General features: G+C 47.2%; 12 protein-coding genes across 12 annotated transcripts; 7 read left to right on the top strand and 5 right to left on the bottom strand.

The window, feature by feature from the left end:
• Nucleotides 1-326: 326 nt before the first annotated feature.
• N7469_003922 (uncharacterized protein) lies at nt 327-2,359 on the bottom strand (the record flags this gene model as incomplete). Its single annotated transcript, XM_056642842.1, has 4 exons — nt 327-625; nt 723-1,058; nt 1,097-1,651; nt 1,708-2,359. 4 exons carry the CDS (start codon nt 2,357-2,359, stop codon nt 327-329), a joined length of 1,842 nt encoding a protein of 613 aa, XP_056502254.1.
• Nucleotides 2,360-3,358: 999 nt separating this feature from the next.
• N7469_003921 (60S ribosomal protein eL30) lies at nt 3,359-3,830 on the top strand (the record flags this gene model as incomplete). Its single annotated transcript, XM_056642841.1, has 3 exons — nt 3,359-3,394; nt 3,461-3,655; nt 3,738-3,830. The coding sequence occupies 3 exons, from the start codon at nt 3,359-3,361 to the stop codon at nt 3,828-3,830; spliced, it is 324 nt and encodes a 107-aa protein (XP_056502253.1).
• Nucleotides 3,831-4,267: 437 nt separating this feature from the next.
• Nucleotides 4,268-5,335, top strand: N7469_003920 (60S ribosomal protein uL16; the record flags this gene model as incomplete). Its single annotated transcript, XM_056642840.1, has 3 exons — nt 4,268-4,312; nt 4,613-4,788; nt 4,885-5,335. 3 exons carry the CDS (start codon nt 4,268-4,270, stop codon nt 5,333-5,335), a joined length of 672 nt encoding a protein of 223 aa, XP_056502252.1.
• A 553-nt stretch (nt 5,336-5,888) lies between these two features.
• N7469_003919 (CFEM domain-containing protein) lies at nt 5,889-6,299 on the bottom strand (the record flags this gene model as incomplete). The annotated part of the gene is made up of 3 exons (XM_056642839.1): nt 5,889-5,938; nt 6,000-6,138; nt 6,198-6,299. The coding sequence occupies 3 exons, from the start codon at nt 6,297-6,299 to the stop codon at nt 5,889-5,891; spliced, it is 291 nt and encodes a 96-aa protein (XP_056502251.1).
• A 920-nt stretch (nt 6,300-7,219) lies between these two features.
• Nucleotides 7,220-8,623, bottom strand: N7469_003918 (major facilitator superfamily domain-containing protein; the record flags this gene model as incomplete). The annotated part of the gene is made up of 1 exon (XM_056642838.1): nt 7,220-8,623. One exon carries the CDS (start codon nt 8,621-8,623, stop codon nt 7,220-7,222), a length of 1,404 nt encoding a protein of 467 aa, XP_056502250.1.
• Nucleotides 8,624-9,047: 424 nt separating this feature from the next.
• On the top strand, nt 9,048-10,223 carry N7469_003917 (uncharacterized protein; the record flags this gene model as incomplete). Its single annotated transcript, XM_056642837.1, has 1 exon — nt 9,048-10,223. The coding sequence occupies one exon, from the start codon at nt 9,048-9,050 to the stop codon at nt 10,221-10,223; it is 1,176 nt and encodes a 391-aa protein (XP_056502249.1).
• A 62-nt stretch (nt 10,224-10,285) lies between these two features.
• Nucleotides 10,286-11,194, bottom strand: N7469_003916 (SDR family NAD(P)-dependent oxidoreductase; the record flags this gene model as incomplete). Its single annotated transcript, XM_056642836.1, has 4 exons — nt 10,286-10,473; nt 10,528-10,666; nt 10,723-11,103; nt 11,171-11,194. 4 exons carry the CDS (start codon nt 11,192-11,194, stop codon nt 10,286-10,288), a joined length of 732 nt encoding a protein of 243 aa, XP_056502248.1.
• Nucleotides 11,195-11,555: 361 nt separating this feature from the next.
• N7469_003915 (Zn(II)2Cys6 transcription factor) lies at nt 11,556-13,707 on the top strand (the record flags this gene model as incomplete). The annotated part of the gene is made up of 3 exons (XM_056642835.1): nt 11,556-11,621; nt 11,676-13,120; nt 13,221-13,707. The coding sequence occupies 3 exons, from the start codon at nt 11,556-11,558 to the stop codon at nt 13,705-13,707; spliced, it is 1,998 nt and encodes a 665-aa protein (XP_056502247.1).
• A 516-nt stretch (nt 13,708-14,223) lies between these two features.
• On the top strand, nt 14,224-15,042 carry N7469_003914 (SDR family NAD(P)-dependent oxidoreductase; the record flags this gene model as incomplete). The annotated part of the gene is made up of 1 exon (XM_056642834.1): nt 14,224-15,042. The coding sequence occupies one exon, from the start codon at nt 14,224-14,226 to the stop codon at nt 15,040-15,042; it is 819 nt and encodes a 272-aa protein (XP_056502246.1).
• A 540-nt stretch (nt 15,043-15,582) lies between these two features.
• On the top strand, nt 15,583-16,533 carry N7469_003913 (Dyp-type peroxidase; the record flags this gene model as incomplete). Its single annotated transcript, XM_056642833.1, has 1 exon — nt 15,583-16,533. One exon carries the CDS (start codon nt 15,583-15,585, stop codon nt 16,531-16,533), a length of 951 nt encoding a protein of 316 aa, XP_056502245.1.
• A 119-nt stretch (nt 16,534-16,652) lies between these two features.
• On the bottom strand, nt 16,653-18,350 carry N7469_003912 (flavin-containing monooxygenase; the record flags this gene model as incomplete). Its single annotated transcript, XM_056642832.1, has 1 exon — nt 16,653-18,350. One exon carries the CDS (start codon nt 18,348-18,350, stop codon nt 16,653-16,655), a length of 1,698 nt encoding a protein of 565 aa, XP_056502244.1.
• Nucleotides 18,351-20,447: 2,097 nt separating this feature from the next.
• On the top strand, nt 20,448-21,703 carry N7469_003911 (uncharacterized protein; the record flags this gene model as incomplete). Its single annotated transcript, XM_056642831.1, has 3 exons — nt 20,448-20,599; nt 20,695-20,803; nt 20,846-21,703. 3 exons carry the CDS (start codon nt 20,448-20,450, stop codon nt 21,701-21,703), a joined length of 1,119 nt encoding a protein of 372 aa, XP_056502243.1.
• Between the last annotated feature and the right edge of the window lie 411 nt (nt 21,704-22,114).

Raw genomic sequence — 22,114 nt, 5'->3', positions numbered from 1 at the left:
GTTGTTATAAGCAGCAGAGGGGGGAATACATTGACAATCATCATCAGTTCGATGGTATAGCTCAAAGATAACAAAAAGCAAATCCAATCAAATAGGGGACCTCGTGAGCCAGAGACTCCGCTTTCATTCCGCATCCAAAAGGGGGTAAGAAATCAATTCAAACTGCGCAGATTCTGCATGAGAACCTCGGTATCCATTGCTCAAATCTGAGCCATACGTTCCATGGCATGAGTCGCGTTATGTGCATCACCGAAAGGGTTATGGGAAAAAAAATAATGAAGGCGGTTCCGGTATCACATCAAATCATCGAATATAGAGGGAGAAGGTTAGAGTTGTGAAGGCTGAGAGGTTGGAGGGGGCGGCGATTGCTGCTGGGGTTCTTCAGCATTGGCGGGGCGATTAAACCACCCAGGGATCCAACTTGCGCGGTTGGCTTTCTTCCGAGCAGCCTCTTCTTCCTCGAGTTTGGCTGTCTCACTGACCAGCCGCAGAGGACGAAGCTTGTTCTGTGTCATCACTGCTCCGGTATAGTTGTTCATGCCACTGCTTGAGCGAGGGGGGGCTGGAAGTGGCCCCAGTAGAACTTGTGTCCGGGTGGATATCACTTGTGACGCTGGGGGAGCTACTACGATTGGCACGATCAGTTTGGCTCGACATGGAAGGAGCCCGGCTGACTCCGGATATGTAGCTTGCCGCTCCGGAGAACATGCTCTGTCGCGAACCTGGGCCCATGCCGGTTGGACTCATTGGGCCACCTCCGGAGTTGCGACCGCGATACATGGCACCGACAACAGACGCAGCATTCGGATCAACCTGTTCCGACCGCGTACGGCGATGACTGGCCCGAACAGATTGAGTTCTGAATGGAATGCTGGGGGCAGTCTCGGGATTTTCGTTGACCATGCTGTGGGGGAGTGAAGGCGGTGGCATCATGCTGGTAGGACGAGATCGAGGTTGGTTATGAGGGCGGGAATTTTGACCAGAAACCACTGACTTGGCTCGCTGCAAAAATGTCTGGGATGGCGCATCGTCCTTCTCCGGGGGGTGGGAGGCAGGTCCTTTTCGTTACCACCTGACGATTGGGTCGCAGTAGTACCCTCGTCATCGTTGCGATCCAGAACATGCTCAAATCCGTCGTGCTGAAGTACACGGCTAATGATGCGTTCAATGTAAAGCGTCAAAGCCTTGTTCTGATCCTTGAGGCTCTTGATTTCACCGGCATCGGGTTTGCGATTCGAGTCCGATTCTGGGCCTTCATCAACTGATTCAAGCTCATCCGCCAAAGATCCCAGACCGTTGTTGGACTGCTTGTCAGGATGGGCATGCTGCATAAAGTCACCCTTGGTGAAATCACCAGTAAGCGTCTTTTCGCTGAGAAGAAGCTGGTAGCTTTCGTTGTCCTCCATGAGACGGGCATTAGCCATGCGGGCTTCCAGAAGTTCCTTTTCTAGTTCACGTTGTCGACCACCGCCTGCATTTTCCATTTCAACAAGTTTGATCTGATGCTCAGCCAGTTCAAGCCGGAGTGACTCGATGACCTTGTCTTTCTGGAGCAGGAGCGTCGAGTTATTGCGGGAGGGGCTGCGCTCGAGTTGCGATGAGGGTGCGAACTGGCCATCGATATCCGGCGAAGATCGATTGCGAAAACTCGCTAAGTGAACAGTTAGCATGACACGGCATATTATGTTCTTTTAGAAGAGATCATACATGATCGAGAAACCTGATGACGGTCACCATCAGCCGTGATCCGATCTTTCTGCGCCACTGATTCCTTCAGGCGCTGGATTGTGGCCTGTAACTCTTCTTCCCGGCTTGTCTGCTGTTCCTTCTCTTGAAGCATTGCATTACGTTCCAATTCATGACTCTGCTCGAGGTCGCGGATCTGGCGAGCTTGCTCTCGAATCTCGCCACTGAGCGTATCAATCTTGTTATCTCGCTCATGGGCTTGATCCTCCAACTTTCCTTGCTCAGCCACAGACTCATCGAGGCGCATTTGCAAAACGCCTAGTTGTTTCTGATACTGCTCGGACGCTGTTTCAGCCTTCTGAAGTTGCTCCCGCAGCTCTTCGATGAGGGAGGCATTCTGGGCCCGCGCCTCCTCTTCGGAGGGGTCGTTCGAGATGCGCGGAACGTTGGACATGCTCAGGTTAGAACGGGAACCTGTAGGCCTTCTTGCAGCTGCGCGCGCAGAGACGGGGGTTGATCCTCGGAGAGAGGGAGATCTGTTTAAACCGTTGGAAGCAGTACTGGGCGAACGCGCATGTCCTCGTGTGGTGGAACCGTTGGCTGAGGGCGGATCTGCGGTCGATGATTTGCTGGAATTTCCGGCGGTTCCAGGCTTGCGAGGCGTTGCTGACATCGTGCAGGTTCCTCGAGGCCCGAGGACTCGGAGAATGCGGAGAGGAGGTAAAAATATATATGGAGGGAAGCGATAATCGAATGGCAAACAATCGAGATTGAATGTCACCCTGGAGGCAGGGGAAGGTTGGGGGGAAAAGGTGTGAAATCAGTGGCGGTCAGAAAGCGGAAATATGGTGGACACTAGGGTGGAGCGGGTTTGTATGGGGAGGGAAGTATGTAATGAAGATTGTCAGAGGTTGATTGATCGCCACATGGCGAATGGAAGCGTGGAAGAATTGTCGAAGGACGAGCGCAGACTGGAATGAAGAGGAGAAAACTGAGATGAACCGATTGCAAAAGAAGGGCACGCCGGGAACGAATCTTATTTTTGTAAGGAATGCGGGCGGAAAACAAAACTCTCCCCTTACTCTCCTACAGCTGTATTCTAAAAATACGATGGGTAGTCAGGCTTTGGGGGCCACTCCTCCGTTCCGGGAGTAGAAAGGACACAGTAAGGCTTTATTTGAAGCTAATCAGGAACAGAATACGAGGACAAAGTCTTCTTTTTTCTTTTGGTGATAATGAGGTTTTATTTTTGGATGCGCCGCCGAAGCAGCGATGAAACGGGTTAAATGAAGGTCAGGTGATACATGTTTACCGTTTCAGAGTGTACATATCACGTGAGTCATTACCGTGCCGGAACATTAGTTTGAAACTCCCCTTCTTTCTGCCGTTCTTTCTACTCTCGAAATGCCCTCACAATGATACCATAAACAGAAGGCGGTATGTCAAAGCGGCCAGCGGGCCATCTCAAACTTGTGTCGAGTCTTATGAGTCTCGCGAGACTACTGTATGTATGTAACCTCTAGGCGGTGAGCACCAGCAGCAAGAAGTGGTCCCGCACCCACACAAACCAGTGGAATTCCAATCGTCGGTCGTTTTCTCCGCTGTGAATCCACATCGGCCGGAACGCATTCCAGTCTACCCCACCAGGTTTAAAGTATACACCCGCGTTACGATGGCTGGAAAGAAGTCTAAGAAGGGTACCGACAACGTAAGTTTCGATCATATATCTTCAATGCCGATGTACAGAATCAAACTGACATGGTATCACACTCAGATCAATTCCAGGCTTGCTCTGGTGATGAAGTCTGGTAAAGTCACCTTAGGTGCAAAGTCGACTTTGAAGACCCTACGTTCTGGTAAGGCCAAACTGGTCATCATCGCGGCAAACGCTCCTCCTCTACGAAAGTCGGAACTCGAGTACTATGCAATGCTGGCAAAGACACCAGTCCATCACTTTTCGGGTAATAACGTGAGTCAACTACATACGCATTCCACTCGGGGTTGGAAAATTGCTGTATCGCAGTGACAACAACTGACAGCTTGTCACATAGATCGAACTGGGCACTGCCTGTGGTAAACTCTTCCGATGTGCCACCATGGCTATCCTCGATGCTGGAGACTCGGATATTCTGGCTGTTCAGTAAACAGACTGCAGGGAAAAGAGAGATGTTGTAGATTTAACTACAAATATGTGTACTGTACTGCATCTACAGTACACTCTGCTGCATGTACTGGTACTGATGTATGGCGATCGTCCTTTACAACATGAATTAAAATGGACCCGATGGACTTGACTGTCCCACTTTTCTCCTTCCTCCCTTACTTTGTAAAGCGTCATAAAATAATTCCTTGTAAATAAGGCATCCATCGCTAGAGCATGACTAAGCAGGTCAGCTCGCCTCGGAACGTGGTTGGCCCGACGCTAGGGCTTAGGGCTTTTTGCCACTGAAACTGCTTGGAAATCAAACAATCCCGTGACCCGCCGGCTCTTTTCTTTTCTTTCCTTTCGATCCCTCGACACCAACCGACATCCAACACCCAGTTCGCAGGAAGTGCAGTCACCCCATTTCCAGCACTCAAAATGGCCCGCCGTCCCGCACGTTGCTACCGCTACTGCAAGAACAAGGTGCGTTGCGACTTTTCGTACTCCCGGAGGATTTTGTGTGCGCAAGCTCGGTTGTGGGGGGGAATCCATGAGCCAGCGTCACCGCAAGTAGACTCGCCAGTCTCGACGATGCGCTAGCAGAAATACTGCGAGAGTTAGGGAGATGTTGTGCAAGTCCACGGTTTAGTCAACAGTTTCGACGAAATTTGGTGGTCTCATGGATTCCCTGTTCGGAATATCGAAATCCGCCCGATGATGAAATGGGAAAAAAAATCTTGGCATACTTGAAACCACTGTATACTGACATATCCCTCTCTCCAGCCTTACCCCAAGTCCCGGTTCAACCGTGGTGTTCCCGACCCTAAGATTCGCATCTTCGATCTTGGTCGCAAGAAGGCTTCCGTCGATGACTTCCCCACCTGCGTTCACCTCGTCTCCAACGAGTACGAGCAGCTGTCCTCCGAGGCTCTTGAGGCCGCCCGTATCTGTGCCAACAAGTATGTTCTATCACTACACGCTAAAGAATACAAATCACACTTTCTAGCGCCCATTTCAGCCGACTACTCCGAGATTCTAACATGATATCCTCTCAGGTACCTCGTGAAGATCGCCGGTAAGGAAGGTTTCCACCTGCGTGTCCGTGTCCACCCCTTCCACGTCGTCCGTATCAACAAGATGTTGTCTTGCGCTGGTGCCGATCGTCTGCAGACCGGTATGCGTGGTGCCTTCGGTAAGCCCCAGGGTCTTGTCGCCCGTGTGAACATTGGCCAGATTCTTCTGTCCGTCCGCACCCGTGACTCCAACCGTGCCGCCGCTATCGAGGCTCTCCGCCGCTCCATGTACAAGTTCCCCGGTCGCCAAAAGATCATCGTCTCCAAGAACTGGGGTTTCACCCCCGTTCGCCGCGAGGAGTACGTCCAGCTCCGCCAGGAGGGCAAGCTCCGCCAGGACGGTGCCTACGTTCAGTTCCTCCGTGGCCACGGTCTGATCGAGGAGAACATGAAGCGCTTCCCCGAGGCCTACGAGAACCTTTCTCAGGCTTAGATGGTTAAGGGATGAATCCAGAATACGAATTCAGAACGAAAAAAATTACATGGATGTTCTATTAACTGTCTTCTTCCTGTTTAACAAAGCTTGATATCTCGTCTGCAATCTTAATGGAGTTCTTCCATGGGTACAAACCATGCTCTTCGTAAACATGATTCTCGCGGACTATAGTAAACTCATCCCATTTATCTGCAACGATATCAAGCTTGATGACGTAGTACGATTTAAGTGCCACTGCCCAGCAGTCTTGATTGTCAGGCCCAGTCGATCGCCTTCAAGTTGCAGATCTACCATTGTTGGTCTCTTTTCAAAGACTCCTAGCAGTACTGTATTTTCCCTGGAGGACCATCTACTTGTACAATTTGAGCTACAAATTCTAGTAGAACTAGACAGTTTCTAAAATGAAATTCGAAGCCCCGAAGGTTGACTTAATGTGATCAATTAATATATAAAATTGGAAAAAGCAACAGAGGCTCTCCAACAAAGAATACGAAATAAGTATTTGCTAGCATTGGCTATACCATACAACTTCATGTTGAATTCTTAAACTTTATTCTGACGGTGCTGTTCCACATCGGTCTTGATGTAATTGTCCGGCAGCTGATGGGTAGGGTCAGCTGTGATCTGATAGATAGTATTTAATGGGAGAAAAAGATCTTACTTTCCGCATCTTCAGGCGTACAAGCGTCCTTCAAACAAGTTGCTAGTGCATCCTTGAACGCAGTGCTAGGACAGGTGCAGTCGCTATCGAATTGCGAGGCACAGCCTGCGACTACAGCAGCTTCAGTCAGACAACGGTTCTGCAAAACAAGATTAATTAGCATTGAAGTTTAGTTCGTGATGTCACGGCTGATCTCACCAGGCAGCTGCTGATGTCGTCAGGGTCCACGATCATCTCGCTCGTTTCGGCGGCGACAAAGGACAGGAATGCTGCCAGAGGAACGAAGATTGAAAGCTTCATTTTGTTGTGTTATGTTTTGGATGATTAGGTATAGACTTGGGTATATGTGCGGAGAGTGAGGGAGGAAGAGATGCGAAGGGATCATGTCCATACTCCTAGATAATAAATGTTCTCTCAAGTTACATTCCATTGTCGTCAGTCGGAGTGTTGTGGTAAACAATACCACCACCAGGGCGATCTGAGGTATGAGGCTATTACAGGAATGTGTACCCCCCCGCGGACTCATACTTCTAACACGGTCGATAGAGAGAAAACTTGAAAAGGATCCCTTTTGTAAAACGTATAATTAAATGGGTACTAATACAGCATGTAGTACATGCTGTATGGCAAGGCTTGCTCTCAATATCTTAAAACATATAGAATCCTGCGCAATCTTCGACGATTTCCATTTCGCAAGTATTCATTGCCCCATGTCTAGGAAACTCTTTATGGTAACTTTGGAAGCCGATCTTTTTTGGTGATACTCCAGAGAAATGTGACCCAGGGTCTTCTAAGGTCTCCTAGGGTAGTCCTCTAATACAAGTAGAGGACTAGCGCGAGGCTCACATTGTTGTAGAACCATTATTGACAGCCAAAGAATTGAATAGAATACATTAAAGGAAGCCTAGCGATTGGTGTGTAAACAAAAGTCGAAGCCGATGCAATACCTAGTGTCAATAGAGAATAAAGTGGAATTCCAACCACCGTATAGCAATACCTATTCCAATAGGTATTGCTTCGACTTCGACTTTTGGGACTTTACTAATCACAAGTTGTGATTCCTTTCTTTCTTTGGGAAGAAATATGTTATAAGATTAGGTACTTGAACTTCTTACTTTCATTGTAATACGGTAGTTGGAATTCCACTTTATTTTCTATTGACACTGTAGTACCACTGTTGGTTATACGAGCAATAGGCCTATACATAGGAATACATAGGCCTACTGCTCCTCTGCATAAGAGTCCTCGCTCTCGTGTCTCAGCTTTTCAAACTTTCGCACTACTTGCAATGTCGCGTAATAACTAAATGGCAGTGCTAAGAACCATAAGCCAAAATTGATACTAGCAGTGACAATCAAAGCCGTCGGTACGGCCTGTACGCCAAACCCAACCGCTACTCCAGCTGTTTCGATTCCCCGTAATAAAGAACTGTATCGAATCTGATCACCAGGGGAATCAGACAGATTTCCAATACACCAGTATACATAGTTCTCAACCATGCTTAAGCTGATACGCTCAAACAAAAAGAGGCCGAATCCACGACCAAAAGTACTTTGATCCCCCCAATCTAGCACAGGCTTCGTATGTCGGTATTCGTTCTGAATGATGACAGCCCAGATCCAAGTTGCACTATTAAGGATAGCAATTAAGACAAATGTGACGATTGCCCGCAGCTTGCGATCATTGTGCCAACGCAGGTCGACGAGTGAGCCGCCGAGCCAAGTTGCGAATGTGCCTACCACGGCATTCATGAAGCTGCCCAAAGACCGAGATCTCACCGTGAAATAAGTGGCTAGATATGTACCTGGGTATGCTTGAATCCAGCCAAAGTACCAAAATAATGGGACTAAGAGCAGGATAGACTTGCTCGTAGCCAATCGCCCCATTGCCTTTAGTTCCTCTCGCCAATATATGTTGCGAGGTGCCTCGATTCTAGTATTGTCGTCTCGTTTGACCTTTTCAGGATTAGATAAAAGCAAACCGGTCGGAAGTCCCAGACACTGTATGGCGATGAAGGCAAGATAAGTCTGATATCCAACTTGTCCCTGCTGATTCACGTTGTGGTTGATACCAAGGGCAACGGCGCCTCCAATAATATTACCGAAGTTGCGAAAAGTAAACCAAGTAGCAATGTATCGACCACGCTTATGTTGCTCGGGATAACCAGTAGCAACAGCTCCTTCAACACTCCAGAAGAAACCGGCACTAATACCACATGTAACGGAGCCTAGATAGACAAGCCATGTAGCACCGGTACGATTGTTGAGATATAGTCCTGCAGCGTACAGCGGATAACCGATTGAACCAAGAGAAAGTGTCCATTTAAATCCAATGGCATTCGTCATCCATGGACCAGCAAAGCAGGTGACAGTCATGAATGCGTATAGTAGGGCGTTCGCGGCGTTCACCAAATTTGGAGTTTGAGAGCCGCCCACGCCAAGTCCATTCATCGCACTCCATATCCCAGGTGCGCAGAAAGCACATAGGCCGACGATAAGAATTTGAAAAAGTGTACCTCGAAAGAAAGACTTTCGTGTGTTTACTTCTGTCGTTGAAATTTCTGGTATCGCATGGATATCAGTTTCGGCCTGGAAACCCTCGGCCGACTTCAATGTGGATGTCATAACGAGAAGGCTTCTGCATCCAAATTCAGAGCAGAGTGTCGAATAAGTAGTCTTAAATAAACTGCAAACTGCTCATGTCTATTCATGATTATCTTGGTGCCAAAGGTAAAATCATCCGAACCAAAACTTTTAACTGGTATCACCTGCAAGCACGCATGAGCATGGTAAGATGACACAATTCAATACTGTCTTGGCTTGCATTCATATAACACCCCATCTTGAAGTATACATATATACAGTCAAGGATGGGTGATCGGGGCCAATCAGCGTCATCCAATAGCGTGTCATTTTAGCGTGAATGAGGAGGTGCTCTTCACATGGCGAACATGCGTCTAGGCTATTTAATTGCAGGGCCCAGCATCAACCTTGGAATAAAAACCTGAACCTCGTCTGTAAAGTCCCACAGTGTCCAAAAAGAAACAAAATGGCAACGACAATCGAGCAGATCCATATTGAAAGTCTACATCTCGAGGGTACAGAACCCCTCGCAGTATCTTTCGAGCCATTCAACCTTCCCGCTTCGAACCAGCGACTGCTTGGACCTCCACATCCTCCAGATACAGTGAGTCCATTTGCTCTGCGGCTCACAGAGCAAGATGTCTCGCCAAGTCTAGAAAGTATTGTGGATATTATCAAGAATCTCCAAGAGAGTGAACGTATCTTCACGAAGAAACTTGCACGCCACGGCACGTTGCTATTCCGAGGTCTCCCGATTCATAATGCCGAGGACTTCAGTAAATTCGCCCATGCCTTCGGATATAAGCCCCATGAGATAATTGGAATAGTGGTTGATAGGCCTTTACTGGCGCCGAATGTTGCGCCGGCAAACGAAGCGCCGAAAGAAGTGCTCATCTACAGCCACAATGAATCGCCTCAAGTCCCCCACGCGCCGGAATACATATTCTTCTATGGACACCGTGCACCGAAGAGTGGAGGCGAGTCACCAATATCATCCTCGTTGGAGCTTTTCAATCGTGCCCAGCAGGAGATCCCAGAATTTATTACCGAGATTACGGAGAAGGGCATTTTGAGTAAAGTTGTCTACAAAACTGAGAAGCAATATCAGGGAGGCTCGAGTCTTCGTCAAGCATTCGGTAAAGAGATCTTAGATGGTGATGATGAAGACACCAAGCGCCGAAAGATCGAGTCGCAGATTGCGAGATATGGAAGGGGCAAGTATACCACTTGGGAGTGGACAGATGATGGCTTGATTCTCACGCATCGATTACCAGTAATTCGGACTCAACCGGGTACAAATCTACCCACTTTATTCACGGGGCTGGCAGCCTATTGGAAGAGGATGCAGGTTGATGCTGATGCCCGGAAGAATGTTACACAGCAGCTGTACGGTGATGGAACGGTGATTCCTGAGAAGTACCTTGCACATTTGGCCAGGATTACAGATGAAATTCGGGTGTTGCATAGCTGGCAGGAGGGGGATGTGCTGGTATATGATAATATCATTGCTCAGCATGGTAGAGAGCCATGGCAAGGGGAACAGAGCGACCGGGTTGTTCTAGCCAGTCTGTTTGACGGTGACAGTGTCCCTGGTGCATATGGATATGGTGATTGGGCTCAGGTTGTGCAAGCCTTAGATTGAATCAGATTTCTTGCATTTCATCGGATTGTAATTAATTATTCCAGAAATATTATATAGATTCTTTAGCAAATCCAACCCCCGTCCACATTGTAGACTGCTCCTGTGACAAATGACGCATCGTCGCTCAACAAGAAGGCGATGACATTGGCCACCTCAATGGGCTCTGCTCGTCGCTTTTGTGCAGTTACTGCCAGTCCACGCTTGATATCCTCGGGGTTCTCACCCTGCGACATTGGTGTATTGACCGAGCCTGGACGTAGATGTTACTGATGTTTTTATCGAGTTGGAAGAGTCGATATCTTACCAGGTGAGACGCAATTGATGCGGATGTCCTTATTCTCCTTTGCCGCGGTTCTTGATAGCCCGATCACTGCGGCTTTACTCGCACAATACGGAGAGACACCGGGAGAGCCCATCTGGCCAAAGACACTTGCAGCAGAGACCTTGTTGGTACCGTTAATGACGAGAGAGCTATACATGACTTTAAGAAGATACTCACGATACTACCACCAGCGGCCATGGCTCGAAGTTGTGCACGAAGACAGAAAAATACACCACGGGTATTGACTGCGAAATTAAAGTCCCATGTCTCATCACTAATTGCCGTGATTGGTATGGCTGGGCTAATCACACCGGCCATGTTGACGGCGCCATCTAACTTCCCCAATTCCTGCACCGTATTTTGAATCCAAGCATCCACTGATTTGCTTTGTCGTACATCGACAACTGTATACATATGTTTGTCGCTTCCTGCTAGTGATTGGATGGCGGATTTAAGGGAACTCTCGTTGATATCCGCCAACGATACGATTGCTCCCCGAGAAACTAGTAACTTTGCTGTGGCAAGTCCCATGCCAGAACCCGCACCGGTTATTGCGATCTGACAAGACGAAGAGGATTAAGAGGTTGAATGATTTACTGTAAATGAATCCAAGGTTGCTACTCACTACTTTGCCTTGAAACGAGGCCATGTTCGATGTCGCTGCTGCTCTGATACGGTAAGACTTGATGGCATTCGACCACCCTTTAAAAGATTAAGACATTGCGAGAGAAATCCAATATCTGCCAATGAATACACCCGTGGTACTGCGGGGTGATTATCATGAATGTTCATGTGTATAGATACATGAAAAGCAAGTGTTGTCGAATAGGAAAGTCTCCGCGCACCAAATTGCCAAATTTTGGCTTCATCAAGGATCGTCGAAAGAGGCAGGCTTCCGCTATCGCCCCACTTAGATGCATCTTGATTCCCCGCAAACTCAACTGCAAACATGCTCGGAGGCTACCCGATGTTGTTTTGCCGCGGAATGCTTCTCTACTCATGCATCGACCATGACGAGCGGTTTAAGTCGTGTAGAGCTAGGCTCGCACACACGATCGTTTACAGGATGCGCAACGGTAAGACCATTTGTCGAGAATATAAGGTGTTATGACCTCTAACTCGTGGCTTAGTGTCGAAGTCGTCATGTGAAATGTGACGAGGGCCGTCCGACGTGTTCTATGTGTTCGTACTTCGGGCTGAAATGCGCTGGATACAAGAAGGATCTCTTCTTTGACTCAAAGAACCCGAACAGCCGCATTCGGTTTCGCCGGCCATTGTTGACAGAGGAGGAACGAATACGCATGAGTCAATGGCTGATAACATCAGCGCCGCCAAAATCAACACAACGGCTTTTGTCTCAGATAGACGAGCAGTGCGAGGATGTAGCTGCGTCAGACGAAGTCGAATTGACATATGGGCCCTTTGGTGTCTTTCGAGTACCGCTGTCTCGAAATGAGCAGATTACTACACCATCAAATTGCGACCGAACATCGCCCGTGGAAGAAATAGAAGATGCGACAGACACAAGTCCTCAAACAGATATCATACCGATGATAGATCCGTTCCCAGCTGTCTCTGGAATGGGGCAATGGTCACCGGATTTCATGCAATCCCTTCTGGGCCAATCTGATGGAGACATAAGCTCTACATCTCCGGACCTCTTGGACTTGATAATGGATCAAGTTCCTTTTGATGATACTACTCTTGCTCATCCTAACTGTCAACTAACCTCAACCTCCCTAATATCAGATCTATATTGCAACCCACCTACATCTCCTCCTTCTCTGACCCCTGCCCCAGTTGAAACCAGAGCTCTTCCCCAAGATGCGGTGTTTCTTTTAAAGCATTACTCTTCGACTGTCATCAGCCTGATGACCCCTGTTCGACACAAAAAGACACCATGGCATGTCCTATTCATTCCTCATGCAAAGGATTGTTTGGCGGCCCTTGCCATGGGCGAGGAACTCAACCATGCCAATCTGTGTGCATTTTATGGAACGCTTGCAACCAGTGCTTTTAGTCTAGGTGGTGTTTCTCGATCTCAGACATGGCTTGACCAAGGTCATTCATATATGCGCCAGGCACAAGAACACGCCAAAATTATGTTGATGACTGCCTACAATATTCCCAAACCGGCTAAATACAAGTCAATATTAATGGCGATACTCACTATGGTGCAACTTTCCAATTTTTGCGGAAATCGAAACGACGCCGAAGGATTTTTCTTAGAAGCCGAAAAATTCATCCGCTTGAAGGGGCTTAAGCGTAGGAAATCGCGGAAAGTCCGACTTTTGCATCATTGTTATGTGTTTGAGAGGATGTTTCATGAGAGTATCTTTATCGGCGGCGCGAATTCGAACCAGCGACGGCAGATTCGACGCGCTATTGAGTCTAGTGGGCTGGCCCCGGCAAGTGTGGATAGTTTATCGTTTCGTCTTTACAAGTGGAAGAATTTGCATCAGGAGATGCTACGCGTTCGAGATAGAGAAGAAGGCGAGAATGACCTTCACCTCGAGAGACCAGGGATGTTTTCAGCGACTCTTTACCCAGAGATATTTGGTATTCCAGAGCCTTGGTTGATACTCTTATCAATGATTATCCGACTCGGGACCGAGAAGGGATGCTGCAGAGCAGCAGAATAACCAACCCGGGCTGAACCTCAAAGATTTTATTAGTCGTTCGAAGGCACTGGAAGATTATATCAATTGTTTGGAACGGCCGAATCAAGTTAACTTTGGTCTGGGAACTCATCAGTCCTCGGTCGACCAGCACATATTGGAGAACATGCTGGAGGCTATGCGACAAGCTCTGGCCATTTACTTCTACCGGCGAATATACGACTTGGATGCATCGATGCTACAGAAAAAGGTGGTCGATGTACGCGATTGCCTACTTCAATGCGAGTACGCTGATTCAAGCGTTGTGCATGGGTCTGCAGGTTTCATTTGGCCGGCTTTCATTGCGGCTTGCGAAGCCGAGGATTCAAAAGTACAAGAATCGTTCTCTGCTTGGTTTCAAATGTCCGCCCAACGCAGTGGTCTCTCATGTTTTGCTCAAACTCAGGCCTCAATTGAGAAGATCTGGCAAGAGAAACGCGATGCGAATGGTAGTAGTGTGACCTGGGTCGACTTGATGAAGAAGTCTGTATCTTTACAGCAATGACTTTGATGATAGCAAATGACGGTCCGAATATGTATAGATTCTGGCGCTTGCAAATCTGTATATATCGGTGACTGAACTATATGAGCTTATGAAATTATATTCAAGTACAATACTTGATGATAGCCATCTCCTACGTTAGAAAATTGCTATCATAGCTCATAGCCCTAAAGATTTGCCTCGAGACCCATTCGTGCATAAAACCTGCCATTCCAACCGCGCTTCCCCGCATGTGCTCTTCGCATATAGCAGCATGCCATCTGCAGTGTTGGTCAATTAATGGATCTTGATAGAGCCGATAAAAGGTGATAGGCTAGAACTACGCCCACTTGCATCGGCCGTGAATTTGAGGAAGGCTTCCCCGACGAACCCCACATGGAGCTGGGGAGGGAAGTATGAAGCTCTATGAATTTATTTAATATATAGGCAGGACATCACTAGCTCTGTAAAACACGATATTCTTCCATTATAATTTCCATTTTACTCCTTATTATCCCCTAGAAAAATTCGATATTCGGAATGGACGTACCCGGCATCGCTTTGGTCACAGGCGGCGCATCTGGCATTGGCCGCGCCTGTGCACTTGGACTGATCAGAGATGGTGTTTCGGGCCTTGCACTCCTAGACCTCAACCAGCAAGCATTGGACCAAGTCAAGTCAGAAATCCAAGCGAAGCAACGCGAACTTGGTCATGCTCGACCTGCTCGAGTCGAAGTCTTCCCTACGGACGTCGGCAACGAATCACGCGTGAACGAGGTTGTCGAGACCGTCGCGAGGACATTCGGTCGTCTTGACTACGTTGTCAATGCTGCCGGAATTGCTATGAAACACCCCGGTGGAACTGCTTTCGTGGAGACCTCTGATTGGGATCGGATTCTGAACATCAACTTGAATGGAACATTCTATGTCCTCCGCGCAGCCGCTAAGATCATGCTGAAGCAAGAGCCTATACGGTCCAGTATTGATGGTCGACCTCTATCAAGGGGTTCTATTGTCAATTTCTCCTCTATTCAGGGTGTTGTTGGAATTCCACTTTCGACAGCATACACAGTTACCAAGCATGCAGTTATCGGTCTCACGAAGACAGCATCTGAAGACTATGCGAAGGACGGATTGAGAATCAATGCGATCTGTCCGGGATATACGGAGACACCTTTAACTACGAAGTCTCCCCAAATCCTTCAGGCAATGAAAGAGCGAGTCGCGACGGCGGTACCAATGGAGCGTATGGGAAATCCACAGGAGATTGCTGATGGTGTGATTTATTTGTGTGGTGGACGGAGTTCGTTTGTTACGGGAACTGCGTTGATGGTGGATGGTGGCTATACACAGCGATAAATGCATTTATATTTGTTAGACTCAAACAGACCATTGATTGATCACCCCAAATGAGTGTGTACACATAATTTGCCTCGGTAAATAATTTAGTAAAGATAAATGTAAATGAATTGGAGTTCTCTATCCGCAATGGACTATTCCAACCGCTTCCGGATGTGTGACCTCATCACCCATAGACAGCCGTCATCGCCAACCACAGTTTGTCTAAGACCAGTAGTTCCAACCAATAATAGAAAGCATTTAAATAATCATTCATCCAAGAAATGGAACACCGCTTGATAGAAAGCGGAATGGCCGCTCCATAAATTGGCTGTGATAATCATGAATAGAGCTATTACTCGCACATCTGCCTACCTTAGAATCGCATCACAGTCAACGAGTTTCCCGGCAATTCAGATGAGCTATACCGGTAGGAGCCCAGCTTCTCATTTAATCAAAGCTCTTCGACGACCCGCCTCCTCCTCTATAAAACAGCAGTCAGTCTCTCTGCCACGCCAACAAAGCTATCCGCAGACCGCTCCCAAACTCCAAAAAGCCAATATGAGTAGCCAACGAGTCCCCATAGAGCCGCAGCGAGTCGATGCACCTCTGACTCAATCGGCAACATTCCTTGTTGTAACGGCGACGAAAAAGCCCGACTCGATCTCGACAATTCGTTCCACACTCGCTGGCTTAGATAGTCTAGCAAAGAATGTCTCGATCCGCGATCTCAGTGCACAATTTGCCTGTACGGTAGGAATAGGAAGCCAGATATGGGATGATCTCACAAGACTCCCTCGTCCTGCAGAATTACATCCTTTCCATGAGGTTAAAGGTGCAAAGCATACTGCTATCTCCACACCCGGTGATCTGCTGTTCCATATCCGCTCTGAGCGACGAGATATCTGCTTTGAGTTCGAACGCCAATTGATGGATCAGCTGGGAGATGCAGTTTCAGTGGTAGATGAGACAGTCGGTTTCCGATATTTTGACGTGCGTGATCTCCTGGGCTTCGTGGACGGCACGGCAAACCCCGTCGGGCCATCCGTACCACACTCGGTTCTTGTCGCCGAGGAGGATACGTCCGCGCAAGGTGGAAGCTACATAGTAGTACAGAAGTATACGCATGACCTGCCTGGTTGGAAGGATCTTACTACAGAGCAACAGGAGAAGATCATAGGTCGGACGAAAATTGATAACGTGGAGTTGGACGATGCCGAGTCTGGACAGCGATCGCACAAAACATTGACTACTATCGAAGATGAAGATGGGAATGAGCATGATATTTTGCGAGATAATATGCCCTTTGGATCACCAGGTTCAGCGGAGTTTGGGACGTATTTTATCGGATATACTCGCCGTTTGTGGGTGATTGAGAAGATGTTGGAACGAATGTTCATTGGAGACCCTCCTGGACTACACGACCGCATTCTTGATTTCTCAAGACCATTGACTGGAACAACCTTTTTTGCGCCATCGGCGAGCTTACTAGCGAGCCTGGATGCGGATTAGAAACCAGGAAAATCGAACACAACTGTTTTTGTTGGAATGACTGCATCTATAGCCCGGAATAATACCAAGAGCAGTTTGATTAATGATATATGAATGTATTTGAGAGGCCGTGTTGGTGTCTAAATTCTGGCCGATTCCTGCAGTTGATCGGTCTTAAAGATAAATCCCTTCCAACCTTTGGCCTTGCACTCAGCACATCGTCGACGATACTCAGCAGCGTGGCCAGAGTATCTAGCAACGCTCCGAACAGTTTTGCCTTTGATGTTTTTGTTAACTCCTGTCATCCAACTGTCAACCTCATTCGACAGGGACCCCTTGCTGCATTCCACAACATGTTCGGTCCACTCCTCCACGGCTCTCTCTGTCGGTTCGACGTAAGTGTAGTTGTTGTCCTTGCAATGCTCGAGAAGGTCAGATACCACTTGAACTGCGTGTTCAACAGTTCGAGGCGCGTTCCCAAAAGGCTGATGAGGACCAAGAACCATAAACATATTAGGCATTGAGTTGGCTGTCAAACCGAGATATGTACGTGGCCGGTGGTCCACCCAAATTGCTTTAGAGCCCTGCTCAGTCTCACTACTGCCAACAAGAGGCCGACCATCTTTGGCTTGCCACTCAATAGCGCTGAAAGCACCTGTAATAGCATCAAAGCCAGTAGCGTAAATGAGCACGTCGAGGTCATGGTGATTGCCATCACTTGTTTTGATGCCGGTCTCAGTGATGACTTCGATTGGGGTCTGTTGTAGATCTACCAAGTGAACGTTTGGCTTGTTATACACATCGAAATAGCCGCTTTCTAGGGGAACTCTTCGAGTACCGAAGCCATGGTTCTTAGGGATGAGACTCTCGGCGACTTTGGGGTCATTCACCCGTTGACGAATTTTGTCCGCAATGAAGTCCGAATAGAGCTTATTGGCTTCTCTATTAGTGTAAGTGTCACTGAAAGCACCAAGCCATTTGGCAAATCCTGGTTTAGCATAGATCTCCTCCCAAAGAGCGTAACGCTCCTCCTCAGAGACATCCAATGATTTTCGAGGGTCGGCCTGATGCATGAAACAGCCGGGAGTTTCGGTACAGAGTTGGAAAATATCGTCATAGTTCTCCCAGTGTATTTTCATTTGCTCCAAGCTGATTGTCTCATTCCGAAGTGGCGCAGACCAGTTTGCAGTTCTTTGAAAGACGGTGACTGATTTCACGCTAGGTTCCTTAGACACAGCCGTGATTGTCTGAATACCAGTTGCACCCGTTCCAATAACACCAATGCGCTTATTGGCAAAGTCGCATGAAAGATCAAAATTCTTTGGCCATCGGGAAGTGTGAAATGATTCACCCTTGAAATTATCGATGCCAGGGATTGCGGGAAGTTGAGGCTTGGATAAGAAACCCATACAGCTTACAAAGAACTGGCATTGATATTGCGCTCCTGTGCCATCGGTAAATAGCCATGTTCGGCTATTATCCTGCCAGCAAGCTGTCTTGATCCGCGTTTGGAATTGAATGTCTTTCGCGAGCTGGTGTTTATCGGCGATGCGTTCGATATATCGAAGGATTTCTGACTGGGGGGCGAACGTCTCTTTCCAGTGCCATTCATCACGTAACTCTTTGTCGAAGGAGAAAGCATAAGACAAAGACTCGGAGTCAACCCGGGCGCCAGGATAGCGATTCCAGTACCAAGTCCCACCCACGCTTTCAGCGGCTTCTAGCACACGAATGCGCCACGAGGGAAAGCGCTTTTTCAGATGGTAAAGACTGCATACACCGGAAAGACCAGCGCCAATGATAATAACATCGTACTTTTCGATTTGAACGGTAGCCATGATCAACGTCTGAAGGCAAGTAGTAGCTTTTGAATCACCCTCGGACTATTTGAAAAGAGTGCCGTCTTTATAGACTGTGAATGGTAGCATATCGGCCATCTTGCTTGATGGAGTAGAGGAACTCCAAAGCAGGGAGGCAAGCATGTATCGGCAAAACCTTCCTGATGATCAAGTTTATCTCCTCCAAAATTGAAATATGGATGCCATTGGATAATTGTGAAGATCGACTTGCTATCGCCTTTCCCCGCAGAGTTCCACGTGACGGTTAGGGTTTCCCAAAGTAACGAAAGAAAAAATTCAACAGTATCATAAGAGAGAATGGTCAAGTACAAGTCAGAGCAAATAGATCATTTCAATCTACGAAAGTGTCGAAGTTACCTTAGCTTCTTTGAAAGAGACAATTGGGCGGACATGGGCCCCGAAACCAGCATGGATTATTTACACACTCATTGACACATGGGCAATACCTTGATTGATCGATCTCACCCAGTAAGGCCATTCATTGTCTTATCCATATTTTCGAGTAAGATATTCTTGTTTCAGTACAAAATCATGAGAGTAGTATCCTCATTTCTAAGCTCAGATCTACTCCCAAAGGCCCAGTTTGAAGATTGGGATGCAGTAGACACCAGATGACAGGAATCTGTCAAGCGCAATGACTTGTGTACGCCGGATTTGTATCGTACTTTGGTAGTGAACAGACAAACAATATCAATTTGCAGAAGCTTTTCATGATCAAGTAGTCAGTTTGCCCCTCTAGCATACATCGGCATTGGGATGAATCAAAGAAAATATCCTTTCAGACATTCTGGGTTGCTTTACTCACAAAGAAAGTATGGTACGGCATTAGTACATGCACAGATATCCTCAGTCAGTACTAGTGCTCCGGTAACAGATTATTTATTCTCGAATCTCCTCTTCAATTTGGGTCATCGGTGCTCTTGCCTCTCTCTAAATTCGAACTTGAGACCTAACGGGGAGATCGAACGTTAAGATTATATTTTCTACACACCCTCAGCATCTTGACTACACTGGAAAGTGAGAAAAAATAATTTATATTCCGGTATTCTCCTCTCCAAGTATCTACTACCACTGGTGGGACTTCTAAGCTTACTGGGATTTGGAGTAACGACAAATACTGGATCTTGCAGTGTTAGAATCAACTTCACCAAGAAAACAAAAGAATTGAACATGGCGGAAGGACTAAAAGGAACCGGAGGTTGGCTACCTGAGCATGGGACCTTTTATCCTAGTCATACCTCGGTCTTCATCACCGCAAGGATCCCAGCCATGTGCATCGAACTGAAAGAAGCTAGCCGAGTTCACAGCGGAGGAACAAGCAACCTTAAAGCAGCGCGCTGATATATTCACTTCTGTTGCGTCTATTAGTATGGTTGATGTGAGTCGGTCATGGCTAAAACAATGGCCACGTAAGGTGATATCTATGCCAGCAGATCGACTCGACGGAGTAAGAAAAGCGGCTAGTTGGCTGATGGATGCATATCGCTGGTTACCCCCCCCAACGCGTTCAACGAAGACTCCAAAGCATCTTTGAAAAACATTACACCAATTATGCTGATCTCGCTTGGAAATGGGTCTTTTGATCTAATTAAGGATATGAAAGGGTTGGACAGATACATCTCAAAGCTGCTCATAAGCCCGGACGAAGGCGAGACTTCCCGTCAAGGATACAGAAAAACCATTTTCGGAAGATTTGATAGTCTAGGGGCTTTATGGAGAGCGAGATCAAGCGATATCCAAGAGAGGTGGAAAAAGATGCCGACTAAGCAACGGGAAACTTTATTGAGCAAATGGAGTGATATGAATGAGTTTCGTGGAGAGGCTTGGCTATCTCTGGTCCAAGACTGCGGTATCAAGAGGTTTGAGCTTAGAGGTGCCCTGAAACAGGTCGAGGATCGTGCTTTTAAATGGCCAATTATCAATAAAGAAATTTTGAAAGCCGGGAATTCTCTACTCTCATTCCTTGAGGCACGGGCAACCCAAGCACCATACCTTTTTATCCGCCACGACGCCAACACTATCGAAATGCTTGTAAAAAAATTGTTTATCGACCTCCCATGGTTAGCATGCCATAGCATGTACTTTCCCCGGCACGAAGACCGTGAGTATTACGGAACGCTTGTAAGTGACCCGGATATGCGCAGGACGAGTGAAGAAATGTGGGCGGCAGAAAAGAGTGCGAAGGAGAAGAAAGGTGAACCCTCAGAAACTGAGTATTACGAAGCCATGTACGTCGTGGGGATACCCCTGCAAGGTATGGTCTTCCGGCTATGGAAATACAATCGGAAATTTTTGGCTTCTTGTTGACTATGTGCAATGCAAGTTTACAAGCTTCGGTTGAAGAGGATAGTCAGTATGAACTTCCTGAGGAGGATGACCTTCATCCACTAGTCAGACTCTACTCACGGTATCAATATTACCCTGCTGGTGCGGTAGACATTGACCCACTTCTATAACTTCTGACCGCACATAAGGATAACATTGCAAATGAAATCATTTCAATGAAAGAGGACCCCAACTACTTTCATGAATTTATCAAGAAATGGTCGGAATACCAGACAGAAAAAATCTCAGGCTTGCCTGGAAAGGCAACAAGAGTGAAGAAGGGCCAAAAAAAAGAGTACAATGCACGTTGCTTGGGAGAAATGATCGCTGAACTCATAATAGACTACATGATCTGGGATGGGTTGATCGCCGATTTCCAGCGTCTAGCAGAGGTCATCGACAATAATCGAGTAGCGATGAACTCAACTAAAGTAGTTCCGCGTGAGAGAGTTCCGTTAGATGTCGTGGATAACTGTTCTAAGCTGATCATGAAACTCGTGAACCTTCAAACGTCCAAAATGCAAAGTTTTATGACTGCCTTCGCCGCGGCTCCTGGCTGGCGTAAACGATTCTCCTGGAAAGATGACGAGGGGGGGGGGTGTGTTGACCGAATCCTAGATAAAAATCAATCCGTCAAGTTGGTAGCAACGAAGTGGTCTCAGATGAGAAAATTTGGAGCACCTACATTGGTGATCGGTAAATTGTTTGAGCAGTCACCCGGTTATCAGCAGCATGTGAAGTCGTTTTTACTCGATTTCATTTCTTATACTGTCGCCGAGATCAATTGGTTCGTGGAACACGAGGACAAAGATAAAGAGCTCATGACTCCATTCATAAGGGCGTTCTTATCAACTCTGACAATGTATGGAGCCTGTCCGGTTCAGGTCCGACAATACGATATTTGGAACAACAACTTCGACCTGATAATCGATACACAGGCAGCGTGTCCTAAGGACACTTCAACAGATCTTTTTTCAGGAACATGTGGGAGGTGGGTATGCTGGTGAGTTAGCATGGAGTGATGTCCGGTATGCAATCACTGCTATAGGCTTTAAAACCACGTCTCTGCGAGGATCCGTTTGGAATTTCCAACCTCCACCAGCATGGGAAGCCAACAGTATTAATTTCCACTCGCCTCATCCAAAGAAAAGCTATTCATACACTATTGCCAGGAGGATTGGCAAAAGATTGGCAATGAAATACGGCCTTGAATTCTCACAGTTCTCTTTGGAATGAGAGGTGGATTTAGAGATTCTCGTCTGATTGCGGTTTTGGATGAGTTATAATTGAAGCTACATTTTCTATTTTTGTTTTTTTTTTTTGCATTCCTTGTCTGCTAGTAAATTCACAGTTGAGCTGTTCTTTACATACTTGGCGCTAGTTTGGAAATTGATCACAAGTCTCTTCATTTTCGTTTT

The sequence above is a fragment of the Penicillium citrinum genome (genome assembly GCF_028827155.1).
Source record: "Penicillium citrinum strain IBT 23319 chromosome Unknown utg000003l:1.0-4596430.0:1.0-4598250.0, whole genome shotgun sequence".
NCBI classification, from domain to species: domain Eukaryota; kingdom Fungi; phylum Ascomycota; class Eurotiomycetes; order Eurotiales; family Aspergillaceae; genus Penicillium; species Penicillium citrinum.
The sequence above is the reverse complement of the archived record's forward strand: the minus strand, read 5'-3'. Positions and strand labels throughout refer to the sequence as shown.